The 15973-nt window shown below is 49.7% G+C and overlaps 1 protein-coding gene across 1 annotated transcript in view; it reads left to right on the top strand.

The window, feature by feature from the left end:
* The window catches only part of DSCAML1 (DS cell adhesion molecule like 1), a 361106-nt gene that overhangs the window by 320189 nt on the left and 24944 nt on the right, over window positions 1-15973 (top strand). Inside the window, exons 17-19 of the mRNA XM_081546517.1 lie at window positions 3772-4012; window positions 7294-7440; window positions 10202-10357. Of these exons, the coding sequence (XP_081402643.1) occupies window positions 3772-4012; window positions 7294-7440; window positions 10202-10357 (544 nt within the window). The remainder of the gene's footprint in view (window positions 1-3771; window positions 4013-7293; window positions 7441-10201; window positions 10358-15973) is intronic.

Raw genomic sequence — 15973 nt, 5'->3', positions numbered from 1 at the left:
ACAAACCAGTATGTGCTGCAGCCATTTCTAAGGGGAAGAAACTGTAAATCTAGAATGTATCCAAAGACTCTGTCACTGATGGGAAATCTTAGAGGCAATTCCACAGCAGGGCAGAGAAACAGCAAAACCTTGAGCATGACAAAGGAATGCTTTCCTGGGAAACTCTGGCCTCATCACCACATCTCTGGCTTGGGCACAGAAGGGCTGCCCATTCTGATGGCTTCCTGTTGCATTTTCCAGTGTTTGAGTATTTTCTTGCACTAACTTGTCTGTTCCTGTGGAATGGACAGAAGAGATATTTCTCCTTCCTATCAGAGGAGGCCACAATATAGAGATGCGAGGTGACTTCCGTGGTCATTCAAGTCATGACAGGTGCAGAACTTCACTGCACATAGTCTGGAGCCATATCATGCACAGAAGCCCACTGTCCAGAGGTCAGGAACAGAGAGTTTCCTAAGGCCTATTCATGTTCTTCTTCTTGAACAGTAGGGTTTGAGGGGTTACCTCATCTACATCTGGGCTCTGAGTCCAAGGTCATTTTCTGACTCTAACTCCTGGTAGAAAAAGTCCAGGTACTTTAGTCCTCCTCCTAGTCCCTTCATAAAGGTAGACTTGAGAATTGGAGAGATTCAAAAGGGTCTAGTAATATTTTCCCTAAAAAAAAGACTACATGTTTGGGACCTCCTGGTGGTCTAGTGGTTAAGACTTCACACTTCCACTGCAAGGGATCCGGGTTCAATCCGTGATCAGGGAACTAAGATCCCACATGTGATGTGGCCAAAAAATAAAACAATTCTTCAAAAAACCAAGGGAAAAAAGACTATATGTCTTGGCACACACACACACACACACACACACACACACACACACACACACACACACACACACACACACACACACACACACACACACACACACACACACACACACACACACACACACACACACACACACACACACACACACACACACACACACACACACACACACACACACACACACACACACACACACACACACACACGGCAGCGGAGCCTGGTTCCTTCCCACCCCAGAGAAGTGACCAGGACAAAGGTGGGGCAGTGGCTGGGCAGTTGGCTCTCCCAGGGCACCAGCCCTCCCAGTAGATAGATACCTGGAGCCCTGGTTCCCTCCAGATTCAGATCTGGTTGCCAGAGCTTCCCTCAGAAACTGGGAGTGAAGCCTGGAGTCTAGACCCCAAGTCTTATCTGCATCCTGACTCTGCATCCATTTCCTAAGAATACTCCAAGGAAGCCTGGAAGTGGGGGTGGGAATGAATAAGTATGTAAACCTCTGAGACATTTGGCTACAAAGCTCCAACCTGGAGGTCAATAAAAATTTAGAATCAGATTTATTTCTCCAAAGTCTCATAATGAAAAATAAAATTGATTAGAAAGTTAGAACTTCAGAATGAACCAGCCTATCAATAAATTTGGGGGCTGACTTCTCAAGGGAATTTTTTTTAACATCAAGAGACAGATTAATGAAAAATAAAGAGTCACTTGAAAGATAAGTCACTTCATTTTAAGACTCTTTCCTTGAGATGGATCACCACTGCTTTATGACATAAATTTGCAATCAGCTCTATTGATTTCTTAATGCTTCAGAGAAATATTGTTAAGATTGATTTAAATCCTGAGTGTGCCTGTTTAAGAGGGTGAGGCCATACAGGGAGAAGGGAGAGAGAGGGAGGGAAGATATGTCAAGATTTGTGAAAATGTGTGAATATCTATATGTACGTAGCAAGGTATGCCTGAATGCCTACCCAAGGCCTCTGCCAGTGATGTGAATGACAGTGGTGTGGTGCTATGTATATCACACAGAGATAAGTGTATATCGTGGTGCAGGCGGCTCTAGGTATGTAGGTGTGTGTGTCATTGTGTAATGATGTATATATCAGTGTATTTCAATGTGGGCACAGATATGTAATAGAGTATATGTTAGTGTGAGGACAAGGGCACCCTGAAGATATGTTTGTGTCTATAATAGGTGTCCGAATGTGTGAGTGTGTAGATTATTTGTTTAGTCAATAAATCGTGTCTGACTTTGCCCACCAATGGACTGTGGCCTGCCAGGCTCCTCTGTCCATGGGATCTCCCTGGCAAGAATACTAGAGTGGGTTGCCATTTCCTTTTCCAGGGGATCTTCCCCACCCAGAGATTGAACCCTCCTCTCCTACATCAGCAAGTGGATTCTTTACCACTTAGCCACCTGGGAAGCCTGAGTGTGTAGATACAACACCCACATTCAGAAATTCTCCCTCTTACAAACTAGCAAACAGAACCGTCCAAGTGCAGAGAGAAACATTATTCAGGCATCAACAAAAAGTCAAGTCAATTAAATACACACACACCTAGTTAGTGAGTTCAAAACAATTATGTTAAATTTAAAACTTCATTATATTGAGTTAACGGTGAGCTAAAAAATGCAGTTCATTTAAAACATTCATTGAATTAAAAAAATGAGCTGTTTTACTAACTTAATTGTTTTTGATTGCACTATTTTTTAGTACAGTAAAAGGTGGGCTTTTAAATTAACTGCATTGTCTTTAAAACTCTGATTCAAGCTGTTTTTCTATGTACTGGTGTGTGTGCTCTCTCTCTCTCAATATATAGATGGGCACGTCCCCTCATTAAAGGAGCCGGTTTCTTTTTGTGAGTCTAAATGTTTCTGGCATGGGTAGGTGTGTATTGGGATGTTTGCTTTGATGGGTCTGGGTGTGTGTGTTCATGGTTCCAGATGTAAGGGGACATATCAAGATCGTGTGTGTGTGTGTGTGTGTGTGTGTGTGTGCGTGTGTGTGATCATGTACAAGAATGTCTGTGTCAGTGTTTCCCTGTTGATGTTTTCTCTCTCAGAACACCTGTGTGTGTGGCTGGTTGTGTATCACGGTTCCTGCTGGGAGTGAGAGTGGATTTTCCATCCCAAGACTAATGCCAGTGGAGTCTTCTCCCTTGGCCTGCCCACCTGGGATCAGCCCTTCATTCCCGCTAGCCCAGGCAGACCTCCGAGGTCCCCCTTGTCACCTACCTGTCACCCCATCTCTGTCCCTCCATCCAGAAGCCAGCTTCAGGCCTGGGCCCTCCACACACCCCAGCCACTGGCCAGGATGTCAAGGGCAGTCCAGCTCCAAGAGGGGCTGGGCTCACATCGAAATCAAGGACTCTTTTTTTTTAACTTGTGGTAGAATATACGTACCATTTTATGTACATAAAACTGATCATTTTAACCATGTTCATAGGTAGAGGTCAGTGGCATTGTACATTTACGGTGTTGAGCAGCCGTCACCACTGTCCATCTCTAGAACTTTCTCATGATTCCAAACAGAAACTCTGCTGACCCAGCCATCCTAGTCCCCAGTAACCTCTGTCCTACTTTCTGTTTCTGTAAATTTGGGAATTCAAGGCACCTCAGAGAAGCATCATGCGATATTGCTCCTTTTGTGTCTGGTTTATCTCACTTAACGCATTTTCCAGGTTCATCGATGCTGTAGAGTTTATCAAAGTTTCATTCCTTTTTAAGGCTGAATAATATTCCATTGCATGTGTGGACCACATTGTCTTTATCCATTCACCTGTCTGTGCACACTTGGGTTGCTTTTACTTTGGCCTTGGCTCTGGGTGAGATGGGAGCCTTGGAAGGCTTGGGAGCAAGGGAGTGACATGATCTGCCTTTGGTTTTAAGAGCATCCTCTCAGAATGTCACTATGTCTTTGTCTCCTCCCACCACCCTCCCACCCCATACTCACAGGCGCCCAAGAAGGAGCTGCAAAATGGCGTCATCCGTGGCTACCAGATCGGCTACCGAGAGAACAGCCCGGGCAGCAATGGGCAGTACAGCATCGTGGAGATGAAGGCCACCGGGGACAGCGAGGTCTACACCCTGGACAACCTCAAGAAGTTCGCCCAATATGGCGTGGTGGTCCAGGCCTTCAATCGGGCTGGCACGGGGCCCTCATCCAGCGAGATCAATGCCACCACCCTGGAGGATGGTGAGGGCACCAGTAGAGGGTAATGGGTACAGATCTCAGCTGTGGGCAGAGCCGCAGGGCTGCCAGGGAGGGCTGGGGGCCCTTCCCTGCTCCTGGGCCCCATCATCGTCCTGTGGTACACACAGCCTCCCTGGATCCCTCCATCTTCTCTCACCCATTGGCTTCTCAAGGGATGCTTGGTCCATTTAGGCCTCTGGGCCTCTCCATCCATTGGCTGGCTCTCTGTCCATCACTTTCTAATGCTCTGCCCATCAGTCTCTCTATTGAGCTACTGGTCTGTCTGAGTGCCTGTCTGTGCATCTCTCTGACTCTCCATCCATCTTCTCGTTCTGCCTTTTCCTCCTCCCTCATTCTGGCCCCTCACCCATCTCTCTCTCCAAGCTCTCCTCTACACTCTGAGTCCTATTTCCCCTCCTTTAGCCCTCCAGTTTGGAAAAAGGGCAGAAGCCAAGTTACCTGTGTACTTCTGAGCTAGAACCTGTCCACCATCTGATTTAGGAACCTGAGATGAGACTGTGGAGTTACAAAATCCCAAGGTCCTTGGACAGAAGATTTGGAGCCCAGTTTTTAAAACTGAATTCTTTGAGGACTGGAGAGGACTCCAACTTTGAGTGAATGATAGGGTTTCTCAGGCGGAGAGGGTTAAGAGGCAGCAGGAGCATGCCTGCTCTCCAAGCACAGAGAAGAGCCCACTGTTACCTGAACTTGTGTTAGGAAAGGAAGAGAGACATGACCCTTGATACCCACCCCAAGAGATGGAGCCAGGCTGGTCACAGCCCCCCAAAAAGCGAATAAATAGAACTTCCTTCTTAATACCCCAGCCTAAGACCAAGATATGAGATTAAAGCCTGTCACTGAGTCTGAGCCTTCCCCCAGCAAAGGGAGGGAACTGACTGCCCTGGAAACATAATGCCATTGCCCCATGGCCATCAAGATACCCAGCATTCTACCATTAGAGAGTCATTCCTTTTGCTAAGCAATGTCCTCTCCCTACCTCATTCTCTCTGAAAATGCAGACACCCTTAGGAGGGAGGACACATCAGGTCAGAAACACCAGAAAGCAGATTAACTCATCCCAGTTGTTCTTAATTTTGGCTACAAGTTGGAATTATCTGGGGAGTTTAAAAATCCTTACGCCTGGCCTCATCCCCAGAGATTCCCATTTAATTGCTCTGAAGCTCAAGCTAGGCTTTGAGAGGGAGCAGATGTCAGTACACTGAGCCCCTGGGGAAAAGGAAGGACACAGAAGGCGGGAAAGGTGCATAGAATGCAGAGAGGTACAGAGAAGCACCTGAGCTACACTACCACCTGCTCCCTCACCCCCTCCACCATCCCACACCCTCACCAGCCCATCAGTCACCGCCCCGATGCTGGCCACAGGCCTGGCTGGATAGAGGAAGACCAGCTTGTCACCATTAAGTACCAGCGGTGCCATTGCAAGCAGTAGTCTGACACAGTGCTTCTCAAACCTGAGCGCACATCAGAGGGTTGTAAACAGATTGCCGGGCCCTCCCCCAGAGTTCTGCTTGAGCAGGTCTGGGGTGGGAGCCAAAAATGTGCATGTCTAATAAATTCCCAGGTGATGCTGATGCTGCTGTTGCAGGGAGCACCTGTGAGAACCCAAGCACTAACAGCCAGGTCATTTCCCATGAAAGGACCTGAGACTCACAGAGGTTAAGAACCTGTCCAGAATTGCCCATCTGATGAAGAAGAGACCAGGTCAAAATCCAGGCCTGACCCTGAATCCCATACTCTTTCCACTTCACCCTGTTGTTACCCTCTTGCTTGGGAGTGAGGCTGGATGCAGGACCAAATGACATGGATGCAGGATGCTCAGGGAAGTCACCTCCAGGGGCAACAGCTGCCCTGAGTCCATATCAGCACACGTGACCAAACATAAAGTTCCATCCTCCAGGGCCATCCCAGGAAACAACCTGGCCAGGTCCACCCTTGGCTTCCATCAGAGCCCCATGTCCCTTGCTTTTGAGGAGGCTACAGGGGGGCTGGGATTACCAACAGGGAGAGATCAGCATGGGCTGTGGAGACATTTTCCAAACAAAGGAGGAGAGGGGGAAGAAAGTTTCCAGCAGCATTTGCTCAGCAGTTTTTCATACTTAATTAAGGCCCTCGTTAGCCTGTCAGATCCTGATCGTTTCCTGGCAATATTAGCACTCCTCCTGGGGTATTCAAGGGCCCCTGCCTTAGCAATAGTGTCTTTTCCATAATTATATTACCTTCATTTTGTTCGAACAGGCGATCTGTATTAGTTTATTACACTGGGTCCCTAATTACATGGTGCTTATATTTTTACACCTAAGTAATATGAAACAATAATCATTCTCAGAGAGGATCGTTAGGATGATGTATTATCATTTAAATGCTCATAAAAATTAGAGTTGCCTCTTGTGGGGCAATGGGATCTAATTACCTTCCATCCAGCCTGTGCCTCCTTTCTCCCACTCAGAGCAAAGCAGACATGGCCTTCCCCTTTGCCCCTAGCTCCTTGGAAACCAGTAGAAGTGCCACCAAAATTGTCCCTGGCCAAGGTGGCTCCTTGGGGCCTGTGGTCACCCCTGTCTCTCATCTCAGATGGGCGAGCTGCAGCTGGGCCACTCCCAGAGGCTGGGACTTAGGTTAAGTTCTCAGATGGAGAGGGTTAAAGGCAGGGTGGACCACTCAGGCTGGTCTTAGTGTTTTCCCTCACCCAACGCATTTTGGTGTGTTGGGTGCAGGGACAAGGGACAAAAGTGCAATGATTCCAGAAGCCCTAAAGGTGTCTAAGGAACCTCTTTTCCGCTGCCCCAGGGTTATTTGAGAGCCTCTTTCCTTCCCTTCAGTTTGGCACAGGGGCAGGGACACACACGGCTGGCAGCCATCAGATAAGAGCATCAGTTACAAATCCCCCCAGGGCTGGCTTGGTCTTCCACATTCTGTTATGTTCAACGGAGGTGGACTCCCTGGGCTGTGGTGTCCACTGGTGAACCCCCAGGAGCTCATGCCAGGAGTGCATCACCTTCTTCCCTGAGCACTTACCCAGAATCAGGAACATGCCAGCCAGAGCCCAGGAACCAAGCTGGAAAGATCTCTATTCACCCAAATCTCCAGGGAAGGAGACTGGTTTCCCTTCCTAGCCACCAGCATAAACTCTCGAGACTCATTGAGTCAGGAGGGCCTCCCACTGTGTAACTGGAGGTTCCTCTGGCTGGGCAGCAGGGTCCTGCCTGCACATGGACGTTGTCCTGTACCTCCCTAACCAGGCCCTTTGGCTCTCCCCTCCGCAGTGCCCAGCCAGCCCCCCGAGAATGTCCGGGCCCTGTCCATCACTTCTGACGTGGCCGTCATCTCCTGGTCGGAGCCCCCACGCAGCACTCTCAATGGCGTCCTCAAAGGCTATCGGGTCATCTTCTGGTCCCTCTATGTTGATGGGGGTGAGTCTGCTGGGGGTGGTGGCCGGCTCATGGGGTGAGAGGCAAGCGGTTGGTGGAGGCCCACACTCAGAGCTGAGCATCTTCCCATGGGATGTCAAACGGAAGTCCAGCCTCTTCCCTGCACCTGTTATCCCATGCCAGAGCCAGGGGCCAGAGTGAGAGGTGGTGTACATGGTCACCTTTCTGCTGGGGACAGACACCAGCTGCCCCTGTTCAGCAGTATGTTGGGCAGTGGCTTAAGGGGTAAGAGGGACACATTGGCTTTTCCGATGGAATGTGTTGGCACGAGGACTTTGTGGCCATGTCAGGAAACAGGTGGTATACTCAAATGGGGCAATTGAGGAGACTTTCATGAAGGCTCTGCGTTCAGAGGAGGGTGGAGGAAGGATGGGGCCCCAGGAACTAGCACCAGCAGGAAGCCGTCACCACCTAGGCCTGAGGGGCAAGAGGAGGAAGCAGGGTCCCTTGGCCAGATGGATGGTGAGGCCTGTGTTCTGTGCAGGTGAGCTGCCCAGGACCTAGAGAAGAGCGGAGAAGGGTGCACAGTGGAGCTGGGGGTAGGAATGGCAGAGGAGGGAAAGCTAAGACAGTGACCCAACCCTTTGGGTGCCTTCCCATGAGATGGGCTAGCGTAGCCCCGCAAACACAGCAGCCCCTGCCCAGTGGTGCAGCAGAGCCCTGGACCAGGAAGTCATGCAAGCCAGAGGCCCAGCATCCCAAACTGAGGACGTGAGTTTGCCTCGCCGTATCCTGAGCCTTCTGCCACTGGTCGCCTGGCCCATTCCTTCTCTCCTGGAGGACCTGGGACTCCAGCTCGCAGCCAGCCCTCTGGGCCAGCTGCCCTCTCCACCCCCCACCTGGGTTCTGGTCTGCCCAGAGGCACTGCTGACAAGAATCCTCTCTCCCTGCCATACCTCCACCTTCTCCTCCAGGAGTGCGGAGGCCTGCAGGTCTTCCAGGGCCTTATATAATGAGATGGCCTCACATATCTGTGCTGAGCCACAAAAGGGAAGGGCCCTCATTTTCCAGAACTTGCTCCCCCTCTCGAACCCTGTGGCTCCCCAGCTCAGCCCTCGGGTGAGGAAGGCATCAGCCTCACTAGTCTCCAAAGGCCACTGAATTGATGGCCAGGCTGCCCTCCTCCTGGGTCTTTCTCTGACTCTAGTCCTGGACAGGTCCACTCTGCTTTCTGACCTCCTAGAAAAGGAAAGTCCCACTTCTCGGGCCTCTGAGCTCCCCCCACTCCACTGACCCAGAGTCCCCTCAGGCTGGGCCTGGAGTCCTCACCCTCTGGACCCTGGCAGATATGGCCCGTCCCTGGCCAGGCCCGAGACCAGGCCTCTGCCTGTGCCAGCTCTCTGGCGAAGCACCAGGGTGGGTTTGCTGGCACTTGTCTTCTGCACGGCCTGTCCTCAGCTGGTGTCTGGGGCTGTTTTCTAAAAACCCCAGTAGTCTCAGGGGGAGGGTTGTCAGCTCAGAAGCCTCTTTCCTCCTCCTGAGACCCTGGCTGTCCCACAGGACGCTCTCTCTAAGCTCTTCTTCAGCATCTGCTTCAAGTTCTTGGCAGATCCAGGGTGACGGGTCCTTGCTGAGCCTGAGGAAGGCCAGGCCCTCCTGGCTGTGGCTGTCATTCCAGCAGCCTCACGTTCTCTGTGTGGGTTCTTTGCAGATAAGATGTCCTTGATGTGGGGGGAAGGGGCTGGGTACTTAACCCCTTATCCTCTCCAGAGTTCAGGGTGCCGGTTCAGGAGTGGTCAGATGCAGGGCAGGCATCCCCAGCCTGTCACAGGTCATGCCACCTGGATCCATCGCCTATAACAGCCGAGAGCCCAAGGAGGTGTCGACTTCAAGAGCAGTCACAACCTGAAAGTTGAGAGTTATTAATATTTCGGGTGGGAATTTTCAGGACTTCAAGCCTGGGAGACAGTGTCTCAAGTAGCCCTGAGAGAACTGCTCCAAGGAGGTGGGGGGAGGTCATATAGAAGTTTTGCCACAAAGGCCAGGTAGTCTGAAGGTCAAAAGTACTTTTGTGAATGAAAAAAAGCCAGATATCCCAAGTTAAGGAATTTAGCCCTTTTCTGTGTATGGGAAGATGCAAGAGTCTGGGCTCACTCCTTTCATATGCATCTCACTATCCTGCAGTTTTTACATCCTGAGTTCCTCAGTGTTTACCGTAGGGAGTGGCTGCAACCTGAGATCTGCCATATCACCCAGGTATTCTTCTCTTTCCTGAGTGCCCTTAGGGCTCAGGGATTCAGGTTTGGAGGGCTAGAATGATGATTGTGAATTCCTTGTTTACTGATATGGCAGGAAATACTCCATTTCTCAGAGGTGCTGGGCAACCAAGGGGAACAGCTGCCAACTGTCCACCTGGCCCAGGCTCCTTCTGGGTCCAAGTCAGTCCTCGGGTCCCTCACATGGAGAGAGGGGTGGGTGGAGGACAGGGAAGTGAGGCTCAAAGAGATAGAGAGGTAGAACTATTTTATAGGGAGAGTATTAAGTTGAATTTGGTACAGTGTTGACTAGGGGCTGAGGCCCAGCTGGCATTTGTGGGTCACCCTGGTTGGGCCACTTAGGGAGAGACAGAGCCTGGGATCAGTGTCGCAAGTCTGCATCCATGACCTGGAGGTGAAAGGTCCCCCTCATTGCCACCACCATGGATTCAAGGTCCAAGCCAGGCTGGTGGAGGGGAAGTGGCTGGGGGACCGTGGCCAGGCCTAGCTGGCCTGGGCCACACTCAGAGGATGCTCATGTCCGGCAGAGTGGGGCGAGATGCAGAACATCACCACGACGCGGGAGCGGGTGGAGCTGCGAGGCATGGAGAAGTTCACCAACTACAGCGTGCAGGTTCTGGCCTACACCCAGGCCGGGGATGGCGTGCGCAGCAGCGTGCTCTACATCCAGACCAAGGAGGACGGTGAGTGCACTCCTCCCACCCGGCCAGGCCTCGGCACTCGGGACCAGCTCCCAGGGCTTGTTGCTCCAGCCTTCCACTGCTCACCCCACCCACAGTTAAGGGGGAGAGCAGAACCCTGTCCTTTCTCCTATCCCTTAGTTCTCTGTACAGTGACTCATTGGAAAAGACCATGATGCTGGGAAAGATTGAAGGCAAAAGGAGAAGAGGGTGGCAGAGGATGAGATGGTTAGATAGCATCACCAACTCAGTGGACATGAACTTGAGCAAACTCTGAGAGATAGTGAAAGACAGGGAAGCCTGGCATGCTGCAGTCCATGGTATTTCAAAGTATCAGACACAACTTAGCAGCTGAACAACAGGGGTGACTTTGAGAATTCTGGGAGTGCTGCTTTGGAAGAACACAGCTTACCACAGGTGGTGGTGAAGTGCCCCAGGACTCATGCCTAAACATACAAGCCACCGTAACCCCTTCCCCTGCAGCAATGGGGTCAGAGGCCAGATACAGCCTCTCCTCCCACCCCCATCCCAAGAGCATCCTCTTTGTGGTGTCTGCTCCCCTGCAGGCTTCAGCCTGGTCTCCTCTGGATACAGATGGTTGGGGATGCCGGGAACAGGAACATCACCTGGGTTAGGGACTTGGCGATCACACTGCAGAGGTCCCAGAGTGAATGGGCCAGGCCCTACACTCTGGTGGGTGTGTGGTGGGGGGAACACTCTTAGGACTGGGATGTGCCTGCATTTGGATCTGTGATCTCAAAGCCCCGCCTCCTGAGGGCAGAACTGGAAGAAAAGGGAGATAAGGAGCCAAACCTCCAGGATAGAGTGATGCAGTCATGTGGGAGAGGCTGGGAGCTGAGTCAGCCCAGGAGGGATCAGGTCCGGACAAGGGTCAGACTTCCCACCCAGGTCAGAGTTGTACCCCTCAAGGGGCCTCCCTGGGGACAGGAGGTACCACATGTGACCCTTTGCAGCTCTGGGCTCCTCTTCCACTTCCTTCTTCACCCTGCCAACCCCAACACTTAGTTGATTCTAATTCTTAGCCAGGTGCAGTGTGGTTAAAGAGTCAATTGATATGACATGCCTTGCATCTAGTGTGTACTTCATAAACAGTAACCAAGGTTGGCATTTTGGCCTCTTTCCAACTCAGCCTTGGTTTTTCCAAAGGATACAGAGACCCCCAGTTTAGATTCTACCCAGACAATTTGGCAGAAGGAGGTGGAGGGGTGAGAGGAGTTACAGTGGGGCAACTCAGGCTGGGAGTGATAGTGGACCTCTCCCAGTGCAGACCAGCTTGGTGACTGGGCGACGGGACTGTGATTAATGCTCCCCACTCTCCCTAAGCCCCTCCCTTTCCATCAGATCAGTCCCCTCCCCCCACTTAAGCTCTTAGCAATTAAATATTTACCAACCTGCCTGCCCTACTTTTCCTGTCATTAATCCCCGCATCAAGGTTTCCTGGGACAGCTCCAGGCAGAGCCACCTGCTCTTGTGTGGAGACCTACCGGGGATGGTGCCCGGAGACTGTCCCCTTTCAGGGCCTCAGGGACACACACACACACTGGCACCTTCCTGGTCTCTAGAAATTAACCACCCAGACCTCCAGACTTTCTTGCATCCTATTCTGATGCACAGGGCTTCCCAGGAGGCTCAGTGGAAAAAGAATCCACCAGCCAATATAGCGACTTGGGTTCAATCCCTGGGTCAGGAAGATCCCCTGGAGAAGGAAGTAGCAACCTACTCTAGTATTCTTGCTTGGGGAATTCCATGGACAGAGGAGCCTGGTGGGCTATGGTTCATGGGGTCGCAGAAGAGTTGGACATGACTTGGTGACTAACCAACCACAACAATTCCAAAGGCCTGAGTTATAAGCGTTTCCACATGTTTGACTGCCCAAGGTGAGACCCATGAGGGAACTCAAAGTCGAGGAGCACAACCCTCCCTCCAAGAAGCTGTCCCCATCCTAGAGCTGCCTATGGAGTCACAGGGGCACACACAGCAGGGGCCAGGGTCCTAAGGTGGCAGCTTCACAGGGTGGGAGGAGCAGATATGGGTGCCCCAGCCCTGCCACTTGTTGGCAAGTCACTAACCTCTGTGCCCCTTAGTTTCCTCATGATAAAATGGGGACAGCGCCTCATCTAGATGTTGTAAGAAACAACCTAACCATAGCAACCTTTCTAAAACGTCAAGTGCTCACAAATGGTAGTTGGTTTACAGCTGCCCAGAGCTGGCAATGAAATGACTGCTTCCGGTGGACCCAGGTGCCCATGGGGGAAGCCTAAGCCAAAAGGAACCCACTGTCAGATGAAAGCTCATCCAGAATAATGGTCATAGTTTGACAAGTGTGTGATGTGCCATCATAAGTGTGATTTAACCTTCCAGTACCTGGCTTCCCAGGTGGTAAAGAATGGTAATGGTAAAGAATTTGCCTCCCAGTGCAAGAGACGCAGGTTTGATTCTTGGATTGGGAAGATCCCCTGGAGGAGGAAGTGGCATCCCACTCTAGTATTCTTGCCAGGAGAATCCCATGGACAGAGGAGCCTGGCGGGCTATAGTCCATGGAGCCGCAAAGAGTCAGACACAACTCACATCTGAGCAGCAGCAGCGACCTTCCAATAGCCCTTTGGGGAGGGTACTATTTCCATTTTAGAGATGAGAAAACGGAGGCCACGAGAGCTAAAACAACTTGCTGCAGGTCACAAAACTGATGGGTGGCAAATGAGAGCTTTCCTGCCTCCCCAGCCTCTATACTTTTCATCACACCATTTGTGTCAGTTAGGAAGCTTTTGGTTGTGAGTAATGCAACTAAAAAAAGATTGAAGCAATAAGCACATTTATTATCACACATAACAAGAAGTCTTGAGTAGGGCAGCTCCGGGGTTGGGTAACTCACTGGTTCCCATCTTTTCTACTCTGCCATCCTCAGCCTGTCAGCTGTTCCTCCCATGATTTCAAGATGCCTACAGCTCCAGGCATCACGCCAGACAAGACAGAGTTCAGAGTGAGAGAAGCAGTCTCTTCCTATGGGCGTGCGTCTCTTGGGAGTAAAAGAAACCTTTCCCAGAAACCCCCTCAGCAGACTTATGCTCATTTCCCATCAACAACAGCAGGGCAATATGCCTCTCGCGAAGCCAGTCACTGAGAGGAGAATGGAATTATCATGGCTGACTGACTCTAAGCATGATAAATCCGCTGGGCTAGGTGATGGAGACAGCTTTCTCTGAAGGGTGGAGGAACACGGTTACCCAAACAAGAGGGAGACTCTGTTTGCAAGGAATAGGAAGGAACGAGGGCAGAGGGGTGGGCAGACAAGCATGCCCGCCCCCACCCCCTTACTGCTCCACTGCCAACAGGTTCTGCAGTTTGTAGGGAGCAGTCGTTACAGTTATTACTCAGCTGACTTGGAAAGCAGACAGATCCACGTTCTAGTTCCAACTCTGCCCTGGCACCTTGGACAAATACCCTGATCGGAAGACACTGCAACTTCCTACACACCGTCCCCACCAGTCCCCCTCAGGGTTTTGCCAAAGGAAAAAATATTGACAGAGAATTTAGAGAAAAGCAAGATAAAATGCAAGCATATCAGTTCAAGCTCACTTCTTAAGTCCAGATCTCTCAGTCTGAGCTTGGTTTCAGGCTGGCTTGGCTGTACTCAGTTCATGAGCTCGAAACCTCTTGCCTGCTGCTCATCTGCCCTGTGAATACCAGACCTGTCTATATGGCCTCAGACTGCAAAGTGGGGTTGGACTTCAGACCACTTGAAAGGTTTTTAACTGAGGAAGAGGCATGAACTAGATGATAACTCTTGTAGAAGCGCGGAGGATTGGTCATAGGAAGGGAATGGGGGATAAGGACTGGGGTGGGAAAGGCCTCTTAGAACCTGTGGGCCTCTAGGCAGAGAAAAGGAAGGTGTGTGGAAGGGCAGCAGCAATGAGGATGAAGGGAGCAGGAGGGCCAGGCTTAGGGAAACATATCAAAGGGGTTCCACTTCCAGGAATGGTAGAGAGTGTAACTCCAATCCACTCTCCTCCTTGTTGAGGACACTAGGAAATCTGAACAAAATATTTTTAAATACTTGCTTGAAGGTAATCAGAGAGCTGGCAGGAAAGTGAAGAGTTACTGGGCCAGGATCCAAGGGAGAATAGAGGCCCAGGAGGTGATCTTGGCATTTGGGACAGCTCTTCCCTTGGGGGATGTTTGCTGAGTCTAGAGGCAGTGACTGAGAAACTGAGAAGTACCAGGAAGACATGAATTGGAGGCCAGGGCCTGCTACGGTGTGTGGGTCTGTCTGGTGAGCCCTCCTCTGCTCCCCACCCCACCCTCTGCCTACTCTGAGTTGAGATCATGAAGGGCAGAACTCTAAGGTTAAAAGTGGACCAAAAGTAAACAGCTCAGCTTCAGATCATCTCAGTCCTAGAAATTAGATTGAGGTGACCTCAGGTTGCTAGTGTCCCAGATTGCAGGTGCCTGTTGCAAGCAAACATGAATTCTCTCTTTAGGATGATTATATCATCTGAGACCTCAAATTATTTCCACAAACAATTTTGCAAATAATGTGTCTGGCATACAATAAAAACAATGGGGACAATGTGAAAAAAAGCCAGCAGAGAAAGACAAAAGAAGCAGCTCTGCAAGAGTTCCAAATGGGTTTCATCAAATATGGACTTTAAAATAACTATTCTTAACAATTTAAATTTTAAGAGCATTGGAAGCTATGAAATAAAAAATCTAGAAACAAAAACTACTAATATCTGAAATTAAGAACTCACTAGATGGGCTTAACAACAAATTAGACATAGCTGAAGAGATAACTAGTGAACTAGAAGATAGGTCAGAAGATAATATCAAATGAAGCACAAAAAGACAAATGAATGGAAAATAAAAGAGCAAATAAAACATAGAGCAATGATTTTCAAACTTTACTGTGCATACAAATCACTTGGGGAATCATGTTAAAATTTTGATTCTGATTTAGTAGGTCTAGGGTGCAACCTGAGATTTTGCATTTCTAACATGCTCCCAGGTGACACTGCTGCTAATCCATGGACCACATTCTGAATATCAAGGACATAGAAGATGTGAGAAGATATCCCAAAGAAGAGGGTAAAGAGAATGGAACAGGAGATAAAATGTCTGAAAACTTTTCAAAGCTGTGAAAGATATCAAGCCCAAATGCAAGAAGCTCTACAACCTTCACAAGGAATAACTTAAAGTCCACACCTAGGCTTATCATAATAAAGCTACTGAAAAATAAACAGATAGAGAAAAACCTTAAAAGCAACCAGAGGATGAAAAAAACAGTTACCTTCAAAGGAGCAAAAATAAGACTGTCAGCTAACTTATCAGAAATAGTGGAAGCCAGAAAACAATACAATGGTATATTTAAAGTATGTATGGAAAAAAAAGTAGTTATCAGCCTGTGACTTTATACCTTTCAAAAATATTTTTCAAGATTAAGATGAAATAAAGACATTTCCAGACAAACAAAAACGGAAAGAACTTATCACCAACATAACTGTCCTGAAAGAAATACTAAAGGGTATTCTTTAACTAGAAGGAAAAGGGTCCCAGATAGAAGGTCAATGATGTGGGAAGAAAGGAAAGAAGAGCAATTAATGG

This window comes from Giraffa tippelskirchi, chromosome 11 (assembly GCF_054371585.1).
Source record: "Giraffa tippelskirchi isolate mGirTip1 chromosome 11, T2T-mGirTip1v1.2.pri, whole genome shotgun sequence".
Taxonomy (NCBI): Eukaryota; Metazoa; Chordata; class Mammalia; order Artiodactyla; family Giraffidae; genus Giraffa; species Giraffa tippelskirchi.
The sequence above is the reverse complement of the archived record's forward strand: the minus strand, read 5'-3'. Positions and strand labels throughout refer to the sequence as shown.